At 41.4% G+C, this 18,836-nt stretch overlaps 1 protein-coding gene across 7 annotated transcripts in view; it reads right to left on the bottom strand.

Moving 5' to 3' along the window:
* FRMD4A (FERM domain containing 4A) overlaps positions 1-18,836 on the bottom strand; it is a 566,526-nt gene that overhangs the window by 175,840 nt on the left and 371,850 nt on the right. For all 7 annotated transcript variants that reach the window (XM_081046121.1, XM_081046123.1, XM_081046122.1 and 4 more), the window contains one exon: positions 11,392-11,457. In XM_081046121.1, the coding sequence (XP_080902247.1) occupies positions 11,392-11,457 (66 nt within the window). The remainder of the gene's footprint in view (positions 1-11,391; positions 11,458-18,836) is intronic.

Here is an 18,836-nt window from a genome sequence, read left to right as displayed (position 1 = left end):
ATGCCTTTGTATGAGCCTACTGATATTCTTTCTGGTATTTTATAAATCACTGACACTATCACAAGAGTAAGGAAGGCTAATAACGGATTTTTATAATACCAACAGATGGCTCACTTGAATCGAGTAACGTATCTTAGCATATATCAACACTTTAAAATACAAGAATCGTTGTACCGATCTATTGCTGCCCTCAGAGAACTCTGCATGAGATTTTTAAATCTTTTCCACTTAAAAAAAAGGTGTTGACCAGTTTTGAACAGGTAGTTGGACATTTCTGGAGCCAAGATTCTCCAGGGAATCATCAAAGATCGTTGGGATCCAGCAGACCTGGTTAGACGTGTGTTCTTCTGAGCCTCGCAGAGTCACACAGAACACATCTGAATGCCCCAAAAAGTCCATCCCACTCTGCGTGACCAAATCTGGCTAGCGCACTGCAACCTCTGTAAAGGACACAGTCCTGAATGGGAAACAAGCGAACGTGAACTTGCGAGAACTTGAGTTTGTGAGTCATGGACTGGGAAACCAATCACTAACTTGTGTATAAGGGATAGTATAGTGTTTGTCTTCAGTTTTTACCCTCCCCCAGGTCACAGCCAATACAATCAATTTGTATATAATTGTGCTTCAGGATCATTTCAATGTATAGCATTATGGATAGGCTCACTGATAAGATACTGGGCTGAAATCACCCCAGTCATGCTTTTCTATTTCATCTCCAGGAATGATGATGATTAGCATGTTTTGACAGAACTGGAGGTCAAAACCAAATTCACTTATTTATACCGGGGATGTCAAAAAAGTGTATATACATTTTAAGAAATGTTATCCATGCTCAAGCAGCAATTCACGGTACTCAGATGTGTCTAGACACTGATGGTAACCACTTTGAGCACCTCTTGTCATTGCAGAAGTCAAATGTGACTTGTATTCATCTTTTGTTATCAGTATATATTGAGTATTACAATTTTAATACAGATTTTTCCTTTCTTAAAATGTGTATAAATTTTTGTGGCACCTTCTGTATATACTGCTTGCCCTTGTATGACCTTGTCATATGAGTTGTATATGACATTGGAAGGATTAGAAGTTCATGAAAAGATAAGGGGACAATGCATTGGGAAGCCTGGAAGCTTCAACAGCTAAGACATTTTTGATAGACAGTTAACCCATCACTTCTCAAGAGAACTTACACTGAACTCTAAAAATTACCCATAAAGCCTTGCACAGGGTCATAATAAAGACCAAATCACTAGGAATAATAATAGAGCAAATTATGTAGTATTTCTCCCCAAAAGGCTGAGGTAGTTAACATTCCCATTTTATAGATTGGTAACAAAGGCAAAAGGCTTGCCCAGGTTACCATAGCTACTAAGTGGTCCAGCCTGGGCATCTGATTCCAGCTAAGAGAGTGCCCGTGAGGTGCCAAGAAGTCTCTGAGCACTTCATATGTTCTAATTCATTGAATCCTAATCACAACTCTATGAGGCAGGTACCAGTATCAATTTACAGATACAATTACAACAGGAAGATTGGATGCAGTTATCATTCCAAGGTTACAGACAAAGAAATTGAAGCTTAAAGAGGCTGTGGAATTGGCGAAGGTCGTGGAGCTACTAGTGTTGGAGCTGGTCGCTCTGTGACCCTGGCTAATTTTGAACTTGGGCCAGGTTTTGAAGCTAGGCCGTCTGGCCCCAGAGCCTGTGCTCTCAGCGCACTGGTTACAAGATGTTCTCACTGTGGAGCCAGAGGCCTGATTTTGAATCAGGTCTCTACAATTTACCAGCTGTGCCCCTCTGAATACTTTCCCTAACTCCTCTGGGTCTACATTTCCGCATCTGAAAAATGTGGACAGTAACAGTTACCTCAAAGAGTTGTGGAGCTGATTATCAGGGTATGACTTAGCACCTGTGAAGCCCTTAGAACAGTCTGGGACAGACAGAAGTGCCCCATTAGCTAATGTGATGATTAATCACTAAGCTACCAAATTTCCCAAAGCATTTAAAAGATGGCTTATGTCGTTAGAACTGGATTTACATGTAACTGTTCAGGAATGTGTTCATTGCATACAGTAAAAGATACACATATTTTCTATCATCTGGTTTCTACCTAGAATAGTGATTTCTAAACCCTGAAGTGTCTGCTGAGGCCCCATGGGTGGAAGTGATTTCTAAACCCTGAAGTGTCTGCTGAGGCCCCTGTTAGTCGTGGGGGAAAAGCCGGTGGGGTTCGTACCGCCTGCACGTATATGATATTGGACAAAAGATTCTGCAAGTAAAATGAAGTTTGGGAACCAGTGGTCTAAAAGATGACAGAAGGGTCCCATGGTCGCTCTGTCCATCACTATAGATGCAATATCCTACCATTGCAGGAAAGGACCTAGTTCAGGACCTCAGTTCTGCTGGGCCAAGCGTGGCAGCTATGACAACACAGGGTACACCTAGAGAGGAGGCACTCAGGTGCGAAACTACCTTCTTCATCTCCTTGATATTCCACTCTTATAAGGACAAGGTCACATTATGGAGGGACAGGAGAGTCCAATTCAAACAGGATGAAGTACTGAAGGCTCTGAGAAGAGCTATGTCGGGAAGCAGCAGTTACGGAAGAATAACCCGCCTGAGACGTACAGAACAGACAGTCCAGAGCATGGCATTACAGAGGCTGGTGAGGAGCCTGCTACAGGACTCCAGGCAAACAGAGCAGGGACAGACAGCGTGCTGATGAAGAGTCCGGGGGGTAAAAGTCTACACAAGGGTGATGGTGGGGATGGAGAAGGAAGGTCACTTTCTCACAAGGAGTAGAAAAACTGGCAAAATTTCAGGACGGGGATGGAGTTGAGTAAGTCAAAAAGGAATCTGGATTCTGAAGCTTGGTTGCCTCGGAAGCTAGTGGGGCTTGCCTTCAAAGCAGGTCCAAGAAAAAGATGCCCTGGATTTGCTGAGAAGTGGGGAATAATGGGTTTGAGTTGGGTATGTGGGATTTGGGCTGCCATCTCGGTGCTCACTGACACATACCCAGCAGATGGCCGAGGGGGCTTTGGCAAGATTGGGAAATCAGAGTTACTTTAACAGCTAAAGTGTTAGTCCTGTGCTGGGTGAGTGAGGAAACAGAAAAGCAGAGAGATTCAAAGGCTATGAAGAAGGCCCATTGGGGTGGAAGAGTCAGGAAAAATGAAAAGCAGCTAGATTTCCTCAGACCTTTTGATTTCTTCTTCCTCTACCTTTGATACTGGGTAACTCCTTATTTCTCAGGAGAGGGCTTTCCTCCCTCTTTCTCCCCTTCCTCTCTCCCTTTCTTCTCTTCTTTTCCTCCATCTGATGGGTGAGACACGCAGCAGCAAAGGCTGCCCCCAAAATCCTCCTGCAGCCCCTCCTTATAAGGAAGGACAGGGTGCAGTTGGTATAAATGCATGGAGAAATGGGGCTGTCCCAGCCACGGAAATAAGGAGTGAGAACACGCAGCCTATGGGAGGGACAAAAAGAACACCCTCCCCTCGATTTGTAAAAAGTTGTACAAAAAATAATCACTTATCTCCTCTAGACATGACCTCTTGCCCCTAAGGTAGGCCCATTTAGATCTGCATGGGATACTAGTAGACAAACAATAGAGATTTACCAAATGAGCAAGTGTTTGAGCAATGTGCCAAAAATCAATCTGTGAGTAATGGAAGAAAAACAAAAACACACTCAGATTAACTCTCAGATTCCTGGGCCACCATCTTTTCCAGATTTTGCTCCGTTTCCACACGCTTCTTAGGGGTATGTGTATTATGTGTGTCTTTCCCCTATAAACATAGTTATTCACATTTTGCTGAACTGTGTGGTGTATTAATTTAGTTTTGACCACCCGCCCCCCCCCCACTTTTCTTATCCCTCTTGAGTAGGGAGACAAAAATTAGGAGCCCACAGCTTGCAGGCATCTCCTGAGGTTCCTTATCTATAATCTTTCCCATTGGGCTACCTTAGAGAATATGTGGAAATGTTTTCGTAAAGGGATCAAAGAAAAACATAACTCAGCAGTAACACAAAAGCAAAAACAAACACATGAAATCCACTTTCTGGAGGATGTTCCTGGAAGGGGTGGGGATGTGCCGTGTCTTCTCCTCCCTTTCTTTTCTCTCCCTTCACATTCAGTTGAAACCACATGAAAAGTCCTTTCAGTAGGACAATGTTTGCCAAATACTGGCCATTTCAATGGTTCCAATGAATACATTTTAAAAGTAGTTAAAATTAACATCAGGAGAATGGGGAAAAGAAACAGAAGTGGGGTGATGGTAAGGAAGGAGGCTCAGATGGAAGAGAGGGACAAAGATGGGCTGTTTGCTCAACAACCAGAGTCTGGAGCCGACAGCCGAGAGCTGGTCTCTCGTCATGCTCTGCCAGGCTGAGCAATCTGGCCCTTGAGGTGTGTGTGTATCCTGACACTTCTCCCTCTCTCACAGCTCCACAGGGACACTGGGATTCTCCTTTGTTCCCAACTAGTGCAGAGCTCACCACCTTTCCTATCACCGCCCTCGCTGGAGAAGGGAGATGTATAGGTCCCGCCCTCCTCACCGAGGGGGAAATTGGTCAGCTGCTCGGGTCAGTCCGGGGTATACTTTATGGTCTAGTTCTGATTCCTCCAAGCCACTCAGCGAACTTTTGATTACAGGTAGAGTGGCCTTTATGTTATCTGTCTCTCATCTATCCCTTAAAATCTATTGGCTTCACCATGTGCCTTTAAAATATTAAATACCGTCTGCTACCCCCAGGGGTTAGAAAGACATCTGTTTGGCTCATGGACGGACTGCCTGGCTTTGCAGCCTAATAAATGATGACGGCACTCATGGTGAAGTTTGAGGTCAGCCCAAAGCAGTGCTGCCTGACACCCTGTTGGCTCTTGTTTTATGAGGTGGTCTGGTGGCCTGGGAGGCCCCGGACAGAAGGCTCCTAACACCAAGGCCTCTGGTGTGTGCCCAGCTTCTGCACGTGGCTTCCCAGCCCCGGCTGACACTGGACCTCCCGGTGGTTTCAGACCAGACAAAAGCAGATGGCAGACCTGGCTCATGCGTCAGTGGTCGGGCCAGCAAACTGGGCCACCCATCTCAGCTAAGGAGATATGGAATCAATTCTATTTGTTTTTTCTCGATGACATATGCTTTCGGGGGAATTCCTGGTTTACTTGGTAGGGAACGTATTTTTACAGAAGAAAATTATAAACCACGGAAGTAGCTGAGGACGGTAGGAGAGGACGGGTGGTGGGCACCCGGACAGGATCCAGGTCTGTTCATTTACTTGATGTAGCACAATTAGAGTTCCAGATTTTTTTTTAAAGTCGTATAAAGGGTTGTGTTTTGTTGTTGTTGTTTTCCCCCGTCACAGGCCATGACTATTTAATTTACCTTCAGTGCTGCTTCACCAGGAGCTCATATTAACTTACACAACCTTTAAGGTGGACTATCACTAGCACCCCTGTCCGATGAAGTGATGACACGGCAAGGATGTAATCTGCTTATTTCATCTTCTTCCACACCTGATACCCTCAGGCTTACACATGATGTGAAAATCCTTCATCATCATGTGTCACATGTTTAAATCTTCGAAACTGAGTTCAAAGAAATGCAATGACCCGGGTAAGCCCATCGTCAGTTCTCGACCTGAGATGAGGTGCAAAGTCTTTCGTTCCAGTCACTTATATGCTGGTGTTAAGGGCCAATGTAGCAGCCATGTTAGAGGTGAACTATATCATGTCTCAGGTTTTCATTGTATACACTTTTTACAGCACAGTGAAAAGAGACAACGGGACAACATTACAAGACCTATGTTCAAGCTGTATGTCCTACTCTGTGGACTCAAGCAAGTACTCAAACCTTCCGAGTGTGTTCCCTTCTCTGAGATAGCACCTAATTTACACACTCAACATGATGATTAAATAAGGACATGCTCCACAGAGTCTCTACAAACAACTGTAAAATGTAGTCGTCACTATGGAGGGCGACCAGGACATCTGGGTAACCCTAAACGATTCTATGTTCATAACTTTTTCTCTTTTTTAAATTATCGTTTTCCGTCCTTCAGAGATAGCTGTTCAACAGAAATATAACAGGCACCACACATGTGAGCCTAATATGAAATTTAAAAAATTTGAGTAGCCATATTAAACAAGGAAAAACAAATAGGTGAGATTAATTTTAATTATATATTTTCTTTAATCTGATAGACACAAAATATTATCATTTCAATATGGAATCATCACTATAAAAATCATTAGTAAGACATTTTACTTTTTTTTTATATGAGGCCTTCAAAATAGAGTGTATTTTACATTGACAGCACATCTCAGCTTGGACTGGCCACATTTCAAGCGCTCCAACTATATTACACAGAGCAGCTTTAAATCTTTCCTGATGTTTCTGTCCCACTGGTTTTCTCAAGATTAGGGACACCATGTCACATACAAGAAAAATCCAGGTACTATCTTTAATTCTTTTGAAAAACACTGACTAGTTGAAATTGGCTCCACTTCTCAGAATCACAAGACACTTGGTTCCTCTATTTTAGCAGAAGTAGACAGTTATAATTGTGCTGCCAATGGCCACTGAGAGAGGGGGTCAGAGAGAGAGACACAGCAATCCTAGAATACTGCCTCACATCACTGAGCAGCTTCCTAAACAAAACAAGAAGTGGGGTTCAACTATTTCGAAAAGATATACACACCCCTATGTTCATTGCAACATTCTTTACAATGACCAAGATATGGAAGCAATCTAGGCGTCCATCAATAGACAACTAGATAAAGACGATGTGGTACATTTATACAATGTGCTATTACTCTGCCATAAAAAAGAATGAAATCTTGCCATTTGTGACCACATGAATAGAACTATAGAGTATTATCCTAAGTGAAAGAAGTCAGACAGAGAAAGACAAATTCCGTATGATCTCACTTACATGTGGAATCTTAAAACACAAAACAGAAACAAGCTCATAGATACAGGGAATAAACTGATGGTCACTAGATGGACAGGGGAGCTGGGTGAAAAAGGGGAAGGGATTAAGAACTACAAATTGGTAGTTATAAAATAGTCATGGGGATGTGAAATACAGTATGGGAATATAGTCAATAATATGGTAATAATTACATATGGTGCCAGGTGGGTCCCAGACTGAACAGGGTGACCATTTCATAAGGTGTATACATGTCTAATCACTATGTTGTACACCTGAAATTAATATTATGTCAAATGTAATTGGAAAATAAATTTAAAAAAAGAAGCGGGGTTCATTGTGGCAGAGTTGGGGGAATGGAGAGGACTCCCATTTGTAAAAAGCTCTATCATCAAAGGGAAGACATTCTGCCAACAGAGTATAATATGTGTTCTGAAGTGCTGGGGGGAAGCCCTAAAACAAAGCATCTCATGTCTGTTTTTCTTGTCCTGGCCTGTCCTCCTATAAGACAGGAGATCACAGTATCTTGAGCTTCAAGGGAACCTAATAAGGAAGGGCCCACCTCAGCCATTCCAATCTGGTGAAAAATCGATTCTATTTTTAGGCTACCCAAGAGAAAGAGCCTGGAGCCTTCCTTATTAAAGGCTTCCATCTATTGACCCTCAGTGTCAGGAAATTCTTCTTGATCTTAAATTATTCTTATGAAGGCTAAACCACATTTCCCTTTCTTTGTTTTCAAAATGCTCCCCTAAATATGCATTCAGATCAGGAAAAAAGTGAAAAAAAGTAATTTTAAAGGAGTAACCATATGAAGACAAGACTTGAGAAGTTGAATATAAAACACGCATGGCACCCTCTTATCAGGCTCAAAAAGACGCTGACTGAGAGATAAACATGATGGTGGCCTCTCTTGTCTCGATGCAGACCTTTTCAAGGACGTTTCTAATTGGTTGAAACAATTTTGGATGACGGAGCACAAGACATTATCTCTGGGTTGGATGGGAGCGTGGTCTGGCTGGACAATCTGCCCCTATGTCGATGACCAAGGTTGACTTGTTACTGAATGCTCATATCATCACTCCAGCTGTCCTTAAGGAAAATATAAGGATTCAAGGAGTCACATGGTAATGCCCTGGGCGTCAGGGACCTGCCTGTGGATTTAGGAATAAGCCTTTTGAATAGTAAATCCTACTATGTGCACGCTTGACCTCTGCCCATCCCCCATAGGTAATGCAGGATTTACTCCGGGCAATCAGAGATTTGGAAGCACAGATCCCACTTGGTAATCTCAAAGGGCGTTAGAAAAAGCATTAAATGTTGGGATTGTGGCCATTTTGCTCTGTAACCCAGAGATGGGAAATGCTACCTTGGCTTTGGTCAGGTCTACAACACCACAGAAAATCATATCTGTGGTTGACTGGTTACCAGCATCCTCCTGTAGGAAGTAACTGTTAGTTGTTGATTCTGTCAGCTCAGTCTCTAACACTTGTGAGGTATAGCCTTTGAGGTGTCTCTTATCTCTACAGTTAATGCCTGAAAAACTAGACCTCTGAATTCTGCAACTACTCACGAATGTGCCAGGCAATCACCCTTGTCTAAACCTTAGTGCTTCTCCATGGTAGATAAACTTATCCTCCATCTTATAAACCTTGTCAGGTAAACGTGGAAGCATCTGGACCTCCCATCTCCTCGACTCCAGATCAAAAGATTGTGAAGGGCATTGCTGAGTCCAAGGCTTGTTACAAACATTCTGAAATCGTTCTCAACACCCCCCCCCATCCACCACCACCCCAACAACAACAAAACCTTCAGCAACAACAAACCCTATCACTTTGTGAACTTAAAATATCTACGAGAAGGGTATGAAGTCAAAATGTTTTATGCTATTGAAAACCTAGAGATGGATCCAGATTGAGCTGGAGAATAGGGGCTCCCATTACAAAGGATTCTGTCAAAAGAATATAATCTTGGACAATAGAAATTTGTGGAGGAGAAAGAAAAATCATATACGTATATGGGTTTTTGTCTAACAGTTTTAACCTTATTTCTCCAAGTTCTTCTGAAGCCCTCTCTGCAATAATGTAGAAGGGAGTTCAGAATCGTTCCTTCTTTATCTTTTTTTTTTGCTGTTAAACTAAATCCCCTAGTAAGGAATCATTCTGTAGCAAGAAGTCGTTTGGGAAAGTAGTAACACGGCACCTTAGGAATCACCCATTCTTACTCAACAAAGATTTATTTGGTAACATCTGTGCCAGACATTGGGCTGGGTCCAGGGGATACAGTGATCAAGACACAGACCCAGACCTTAATTTGTTGCAGGCTCTAGGAAATGCAACATGTAAACAGGCAATGACAGTGTGTGTGACAGTGAATTGTGACAGTGCTGTAAGAGGGAAACCGTTGGCGGAGGGGAGGGCAGCTAAAACCCAGACTCGGGAGGGGCAGAGGTTAAGGCCAGGAAAAGCCTTGGTATGGGGTGAGGGGGAAGCATCTTCTAAGCTGTGACCTGAAGACTTAACAGAAACCAGACAGGTACAGGCATGGAGGTTGGGAAAGAGAGTGTTCCAGGAAGAGGAAATAAAATGCGAAGCCTGTTCTAAAAAGGGATGGAAAGAACACGAATGCCTCCAGTTTGGCCTAATTCAACATTTCCTTGATGGTGAAGGGCTGAGATGACTGCACATCAGTAATTAAATATCTTTTCTGTGACTAAGTCCTTTTAGGATGCCTCCATTCATACTTTCCCAGGGCGGGCTGGCCAAGAGACATTAACTTCACTGTCACTTGAGGTCTCATTTCCTGTTTCAGAGGGCAGCTGCGTTTTAAGCCTCCAAGCCTTGATATTAAAAAAAGCATCTAAGACACAACAGACCATTCACCTGCGAACTCACACTGATTCTTAACAACTTAAAGTTCCAAATGCTTTGTTAAAGCTCCTGATCCTGCTAAGTGAAGGGATCACACTCACCCCAGTTCCCCTCACTCCTTCACAGCCCAGATCCACGTCACAAGCTTGGCTCTTCATAAGACTCCAAATAAGGACATAATCCAAAATGTGGGAGAACTCTACACACATGGATAAATTAATCCCAGTAGTTCCTTGTCATAGTGGAAAAATTATAGAAAGAAAAAAACCAACAAAAACCCAAACCCTTAAATGTAAACCAGCGGGTGAACGATTAGATAATAATGGTATATCCATTTCTGGGATTTATGCAGCCATTAACAGAAATGACAATTTATAATAACATGGAAAAGGCTAGTAAAAGACACTATTACGTGGAAAAATAAAATAATAGAATTATGCAATCTATTACATTATGCAATCTATTACATTATGATTACAATCATGTAAGAAATACAAATATGAAGACTACTGGAAAGAGATTCGCCAAAATGAGAAAAGTAGTTGAATTAGTGTGCTGTGATATTCCCTATTTCCTCTGTTTCCTACATTGCATGTATAATGCCTTTATAATTTAAATCCTATTAAAAGCATTAACTCTTTAAGTTAGCAATTGGAACATTTTGAAATCCAAGCAGCATGTACACGGAAACACGAGATCACAGTATTTATATGTGATTCCCCATTAAGCAGTATTGTTCCCCCCAGTGAATTGAGCGTATTGGCGTCATTTCAACCTACTGATAAACTGTAGCTTCGTCATGGCAAAAAGTGATGGATGATAAGTAGTACTGCCCTGGGAATCTGATTGATATTTGAGAAGATCAAGAAAATACAGTTATAAAAGTAAGAATCGAACAACAGATTTGGAATTAAGTTCTTTAAATCAAGTTTGGAAACGTCACCATTCTTTAGGGCCCTGGGTAAAACAATGGTGTTTTCAAGAGTAAGCTAAACAAGCCCAGAGACTATGATTCTAATTAGTTCTCCAACTTCTCTGACTCTAATGTGTTCTTAGTTTGAGGATAAATTGATTGATTTCCTGTGTCAGTTTCTCCAGATGTTCCACAGAGACAGCATTGTTGCCCCCTGGGATGGGGTAAGAAAGTTACTCAGCTCTTAGAACGGAGACAGAGCCAAGAGATCGCTTCTCTTTCTTCACATCTCTGAAAGCTTAACTTGAAAATAATGAACTGTTTTCTAGACGACTCAATCAGTTTTAGTTGCAGCAAGAGTTATTTAGGTTATATTATAATTAACTTCTTCCCAGCAGAAAGAATAGCTAATGGCAGTTGTGGAATTTCCTTTTCTAGAGATTTGCAACAATAGGTTAGATGTACATCTGGCCTTGACTGCCGTAGGCGTGGTGTACAAAGAAACAGAATGAACAAAAATAGTAATCACACACACACAAATATCAGGGTGTGTCCTACTCCTCCTCTTATAGATTTTCACAGACAGATTTAAAAACAATTTATCTCCTCCCCCATCCCTCAGCTGAATCAAAGTCTAGACCACAATGGTTTCAGAATAAACCGAAAAAGTTGGCCAAAAGCCACTTACCTGTACTAGGAGTTCCAGCTTCCTGTCATCAAGAAGATGTACTTGACATCGACGGCCCTCCGTCATCTGAGAAGAAAGAGAAATGATGGTCGCTGAGAGTCGAGCAGTCTGACAGATGGTTAGAGGGTCCCCCAAACTGGACTCTACCAGCACATTCCTCTGGGCAAAACTTCCTCGAGGAGTTGGTGCTATAGAATGTCAAGAAGCGGCAGCATTGGCTCATTCATTCAAAAATATTTATCGAGCACCTCCTATGTGCCAGGCACTATTCTGGGAGCTGAGTGTAGAGCAGCACACAAGACAATGTCCCTGCCTTCATGGAGCTTACATTCTTCTGGGGGAGATGTAAAATAAATTAGCAAATACCTAACATAGTATCGGGTGGCGATAAGTGTTATTCATTATTGAGTCACTCTTCCATGCAATAATTTTATCACCATGCCTGAGTAACGGAGTTCAGTATATTGTCTCTGCCACCTCTGGATTTGTCTCATGTACTGATCACTAGGGAGCAGATGACTAACCACTCCTCTGGCAAGGGCATTTGACTTTTAATTCTCCTGTCTCCTCGTTTATGATCAGTACTTTGGACAAGCTTCTGCTCATCTCCCTGACCCTGTTTCACATACACAAAAATCAGTGGGCTCGGCCCAGTGGCTGCTGGTGAGTATTCAATAAATGGCTTTCCGGACCAAAAAAGAAAAAAATTCTCTTATACTGTAGCATTTTCTGAAGCCCTGGCATCACCCTCCAAGAAAATCCTCTGAAGAACAAGGCTTTGCACAGACGGCAGCTGGCCACCACTCTCACCAAAATTGTCTTGCTGTACCCCCAGTATCTTGAAATAGTCTGATTTCAAGCTATGGTCACGTCCACACTGAGTATTTCCAACAGATACAACAGACATAAATAACTTGAAGGGTGTAGATGATAGACAAGTACAGTAAAATAATTAGGAAGTGATGGATTTTGAGTATGCATTACCTTTGTTTTTAATAAAACTCTGTTTATATAATTAAATTTTAATAATGGCTATGTCTTATAACTGGCATGCAAAATTCCTGAAAATGTAACACCTAGTATGAACTGGCTCCTACCCACTGTTTGGACTAGAAGATCCATAAGGTTCCTTCCAGCCTTTGTATGTTTAGATGACTCTGTAGCCCTCGCTGAAGCCAGCTTCTCTTTTTCCCCAGCTACCAGCCACTTCATGCAGATCCAGAGGAAGGATGTACCTTCCAGAAGGATGCAGATACAGAGGAAGGAGCAGATCTTGGCCTCGCCTCGTTGCATGCCCTTCAGGGTTCCTGCTCAGGAGCCTTTTCTCCAGGAAACATGGAAAGATAGCCTCTTCTTTTCTCGTTCAACAGGGCTTATTCTCCAACTACCAATACATCGAAAGCTGTCATGTGCTCCCATGAGAAAATCCTCTGAGTCCTTCCTCTAAAGAAGCCAACCCATCAACCTTCAAAAGTCAGATTTCCCTAATTATGGGATCTGAACCAAAAAGCAGCATGTCCTGCTAGGATGGGCCTAAACAGTGTCTTGAACAGCAGTTATAATAATGACTCAGCAGTACCCAGCTCTCAAAAAAATCATCAAGGAAAGTTTCACATACTCATAAATACTCTAACAGAGGTTGAAATAGAGTAAAAATTGTGGGAAAACTTCAGTGCAAAGGATTTCCATTTTGCACAAATCAGCCAAAGCAGGCAGTTATGGACATGAGATGGGCCTACGCAAAGTCCTTCTCCACTCTCTGAACTCTTAACTTCCGGTGTTAATTGTCTTAGCACGAAAATGACCTCAAACTCCATTAGAATCCATCAACCTTGCACACAGTAGGCATCTGAGCCAATGGACTTAATTAAAAAATTCATCAGCTTCAAAAAAAAGGGGGATTACATCAAACTAAAAAGCTTCTGCAGAGCAAAGGAAACCATCAACAAAACGAAAAGGCAACCTACCAGATGGGAGGAAATATTTGCAAATCATGTATCTGATAAGGGATTAATATCCAAAATATTCAAAGAACTCATACAACTCGACAGCATGAAAAAAAAAACAAACTCCAAACAATCCAATAAAAAAAATAGGCTGAGTATCTGAATAGGTATTTTTCCAAAGAGGATATGCAGATGGCCAACAGGTATGTGAAAAGATGTTCAACATCACTAGTCATCCTCAGGGCAACGCAAATCAAAACCACAATGAGATATAACCTCATACCTGTTAAATGACTATCATGAAAAATATAAGAAATAACAAGTGCTGACCAGGATGTGGAGAAAATGAAACCCTTGTGCGCTGTTGGTGGGAATGTAAATTGGCGCAGCCACCATGGAAAGCAGTATGGAGGATCCTCAAAAAAATTAAAAATAGAACTACCTTATGACTCAGCAATTCCACATCTGGGTATTTACCCAAAGAAGATGAAAACACGAATTCAAAAAGATATATGAACCCATCTATGTTCACTGCAGCATTATCTACACTGGCCAAGACATGGAAGTAACCTAAGTGCCCATTGATGGATGAACGGATAGCGAAGATGTGGTACATATACACCATGGAATATTACGAGCCATGGAAAAGAATGAAATCTTGCCATTTGCTACAACGTGGAGGGATCTTGAGGGCATTATGCTCAGTGAAATGGGTCAGACAAAGACATGTACTATATGATCTCACTCATATGTGGAATCTAAAACAAAAAAAGAACTCAGAGATACAGAGAACAGATTGGTGGTTGCCAGAAGTGGCGGTGGACAGGGCCGGGGAAATGGGTAAAGGTGGTCAAAAGTTTATAAACCTCTAGTTATAAAATAAATAAGTCCTGGGGATGTCATGTGCAGCATGGTGACTATAGTTAATCATACTGTATTTATTGTATATTTGAAAGTTGCTAAGAGAGTAGATCTTAAAAGTTCTCATCACAAGAGAAACAATTTCTAACTACGTGTGGTGATGGATGTTAACTACTTATTGTGGTGATCACTTCACAATATAGACAAATATCGAATCATGATGTTGTACACCAAACATTAATATAATAAGTCAATTATATCTGAAGAAAAAAAGAAAGAAAAAAATTTTACAAAGCAAATGAATGATTTTGCTAGAAAAAAAACCCCACCATCTTCATTTCAGTCATTCTCCTATCTAAGTTCAATAAAAGCTGCTACAATTTTAAATTAGACTAAAATACGTGCTACCAGACCAAAATGTAAAAACAATTCTTTCATCAGTTGACAGCAATGGCATATGTACTTTAAATAAAATTTTAGATATTCAGCAATTCGGTTCTTTTTAGAAAGAACCTAAAGTCAGTAAGAGTGGAAGTTCTAGGAAGCAAGGTGCTATAAGCAACCGACATGGCACTTTGAAATTACTTTAAAAACATTTTTCACAAGTTTGATAAAATTCTCTGAAGGGTGGGGCCAGGGGAGAATTTTAAGAAAGAAATGCGCTTGTCCTTTGTATCTTTAAAACAGCAAGTTTTGAGCTTCACTGTAGTGTGAAAGGTTAGGGATATAAACACATTCTTGAATTTCTTATTCCCATTCTAATAAATTTTATAAAACAGAAAAATTGGTGTCTGAAAGACATTACTGTACCAAATAAAGTTTTAATCACAGTAATACAAGGTAGTATATCATTTTCTCAAAATATTTCAAAGCATGCCAACTGTGACGTGACACTGAGTTCATACCCACATCTAAGAGTTTACCCTGAGGTTCTCATTTTCATCTGGAATATAAAATTCTCGTCACATTAACCTCACCTTATCTGCTCAGCACTTGAAGGAATTAACATGCATGGAGATATTAAAATCCACCCAAGGTCTTCCAAGTTCATTCTTCTCTTTAATAAAGCCCCATAGCTAAGTCCTGGGGAATTTATAAGCACGTTCCCTATTTTAATAGGGAACTTACAAGCTGCCTCCCTTTTTGGCAGTATGTTCCTGAAAAAAAGTCAGCCCAGAAACATGAGTCTAAACAGAAACTCAACTTTGAATCATCATGTGTTTCAAAGGACAACGTTCTTTGGACAGCAGTGTGTGGTTTCTCCTCAAAAGGGGGACTCACTTGTTCTGCACTGAAGTAAGATGGGAGTATCCTGTTATCAAGTTCACAAAGGTTTACCATTCTGGGTGTAGACGGAAAAAGAGTGGACATCTGTAGCTTTGTCTGGCTTGCCAGGCATACTGAAATTTCCTTTGGAATACTAACAATTGTAAAATAATACAGCTTTCCTTGTTTTCCTTTTCAGCTTCTCAGGCATAACTGGAGAGCTGGCATCACCCTCAAAGGAAATCCTTTTGGAGAACAAGGCTTCTCATAGAATTCAGCTACATAGCTGGCTACCACTCTAGCCATAAATCGTCTCATTACAATACAAATCTACACCAAACAGAGGTCTGCCAAGGGTGTTATGATTCTATAGAACGTATCAAAAAGTGTTATTTTGAAAGTGAGATGTCTAACCATTTATCCAACTTTGCTGTGAAGATACACATTGAATCATGAAAACCATGCAGAAAAATGGAAATGCATTTATGATACTAGCTTAAGTGAGCAGAGCAGAATACGAAACGATATGCATAGGCAGCCAATAAAATTGTGCATATGGACAGGAATTAGGAGGCACAAATAAAACAGTTGATGTGCTAGGGTAGTAGACTTATGGGTGGTTCCCCCTCCCCCCCAAATAATACTTAACATGTTTTTGTTTGTTTGTTTTGTTTTTCAGTTAAAAACTGTAAGAAAGAAACTGTCTAGAAAAACGAATGACAGTGTTTGAGGTCAGCCATAGGAAATGTAGCCTGAAGAGCTTCTTTCTCAGCAAATTTGTTTTAGATGGCCCATGTTTTTAACATATCAAATCAAATTAATTAATTTACAGATGAGAATTACAACTGTCACATAGGTCAGAAATCGGAAGACTGAAAGTCTGACACATTCTCTCCCTGCAGGTGGAATTAATAGGAAGCCAATTGTGAACAGAAGTGGTTCAGGGAACACAGAATCTCAGAGGGGGGATTTATAAATATCTGTGTTTGAGGGCATCCGATTAAAAAAACCTGATTTATTCCTGATGGTGGAAGGCGCTACTGTGCAAGTGTGACAGGGAAGTCCCTCTTCTGAGGGATTTACTGAAAAAGTAACTAACTAGCAATGACAACCCCAAGCAGTGGTTTCAGGGTGCTTTACATGGAAAGGTACAGGGTATAGAGCTCGGTCTGTGAAAATATGCTTAATTAAGAATATTTTCTCTTAAACTCAAAACTAAGTAATACCCATGATAATATGTTTCTTTTTTATTTTCTTACTCTTTATCTTTTTATTAAATTTACGGGGGTGACATTGGTTAGTAAAATTATATAGGTTTCAAGTGTACAACTCTATAATACATCATCTATATCAGGGGTGTCCAAACTTTTTTCAACGTTTTTCACCAAGGGCCATATGTGGTAAAACACACAAACAGCCGGGCCACTCACTCGAGGTGAAGTATGTATTGCCTCACCTGGTTTATTTAAGTAAACTAAATATATTTTTGGAATTTGCTGCGGGCCAATTAACAACGGATTGCGGACTGCAGTTGGCCCGCGGGCCGCAGTTTTGACACCCCTGATCTATATATTGCATTGTATGCTCACCACCCGGAATCAGTTCTCCTTCCATCACCATATATTTGACCCCCTTTATCCTCTTCTACCACCCCCCAGCCCCCTTACCCTCTGGTAACCACTAAACTATTGTCTGTGTCTATGAGTTTTTGTTTGTCTTGTTCACTTGTTGCTTTCAGTTTTATATCCCATATATGAGTGAAATCATATGGTTCTCTGCTTTTTCTGTCTGACTTATTTCACTTAGCATGATAATCATAAGATCCATTCATGTTGTAACAAATGGCAGTATTTCATCTTTTCTTATGGTTGAGTAATATTCCATTGTACATTTATCACCCTTATCTCTATATGTGTTCTCTCTCTCTCTCTACACACACACACACATACACACACTGCTTGGATGTCCTCTCTCCCCTTTTCCTTGCCCCTTGCCAAACAATTTATATACTACGGTATATACATGTAGGGAAAGTGCTCTGAAGAAATAACCCTAGTTCCACTGTCAACATTTTCATAGAAATCTAATGCAGTTGTGCGAATGACTATAGGGTAACAGATCCTGAACTTAGAAAAAAAGAAACACATGGTTTTTAACAATAAAAACTAAAAAATATTCAATTAACACATGTCACCATTATACTCCTGACACTAATTCATACTGAAACTGTTATCACTGAGACACTGCAGGTGGGGTGAGGGAGGGGGTGTGCATGGGGAGGGGAGCTGCTCCGTGTTCACAGGCCTGCCAAAACGTGTTAACCTAGTTACCACTTGCCTACTTATCCACGTCCCTGTGCGTAGTAAGTTACCAAGTTGTGATTCATATTCATTTAGAGACAATACCTTTATGAGACAAGAAGAAATATTAAAGACTCACTAGAATTGTATAAAAGAAAGAATTAACATTTCCAAAACATGCTTTACTTAGGAAAACTATCCAGGATCCCCCAAACAGCCTATTTGATTTACCATCAAATAGAAAACTCAGATTTCAAAAGCGTCCTAGCCAAGGCCCAAACACAGAGACTTCAGTCTTTCAGCATGCCCTCCCTACGCATGGTTTCCTGAGGCACAAAACGTTAGGAGGCCCGGATGTATGACAGCAGCACCTCACCGTCTGCCCTTTGACCCAGGCCATTTTATGGCTCAGAAGGAAATTCCAGAGTCATGACTACAACTTCCAAGTGTGACTCAATGTGGGGGTCACCTCATCACTACACACCCCTCTCTCTACTTCAGTTTCTTCCTCTTCTATATGAAGGTCCCATGGCCCATCTAGGTACCAAAAGTTGCAAGATCATAAATTCTCAATAATCTGGAGACTGTCACATCCAGGAGATGAATAAATGTGCCACGTTCACAGCGGCCTCAAGAAACTCAACCCCACAGCAAATGTACAGATAGAAAGGGCTTCAGGCAAGTTAAAATTTGTTTAAAAATATTCATCCATTCGCTGCCCCTGAACCAGGCCTTCACAGAGCAGGGCTCCCCGGGGCCCTGGTCATGTCTGGAGAGGGTGCCTGGAGGCCCCGTCCTTCCCCTTTGCAGCAGTGGCTCCCGGAGTCATCCTGGATTAGCTGGCAATCATCCACAGAGAGCTGACAGGAGGCGTCCTGAACCGGCCTACGAATGGAGGTTTGGGAATATCAGTGTGAGCCACGTGGGACAATGCTGAGTAGACAACAACTGCCAGACCACCGTGTGCACCACAAATGGGAGACGCAGGCCTCTTGCTAGCACAGAGGCCTCACCTTCTTCCCTCAGCAGGGTCAGGGTATTTTTCTTACACACACACTATTCACAGCACAGG

The sequence above is a fragment of the Rhinolophus hipposideros genome (assembly GCF_964194185.1).
Source record: "Rhinolophus hipposideros genome assembly, chromosome: 1".
Classification (NCBI taxonomy): Eukaryota; Metazoa; Chordata; class Mammalia; order Chiroptera; family Rhinolophidae; genus Rhinolophus; species Rhinolophus hipposideros.
Note: the sequence above shows the minus strand (reverse complement) of the source record. Positions and strands in the feature narration are given on the sequence as shown.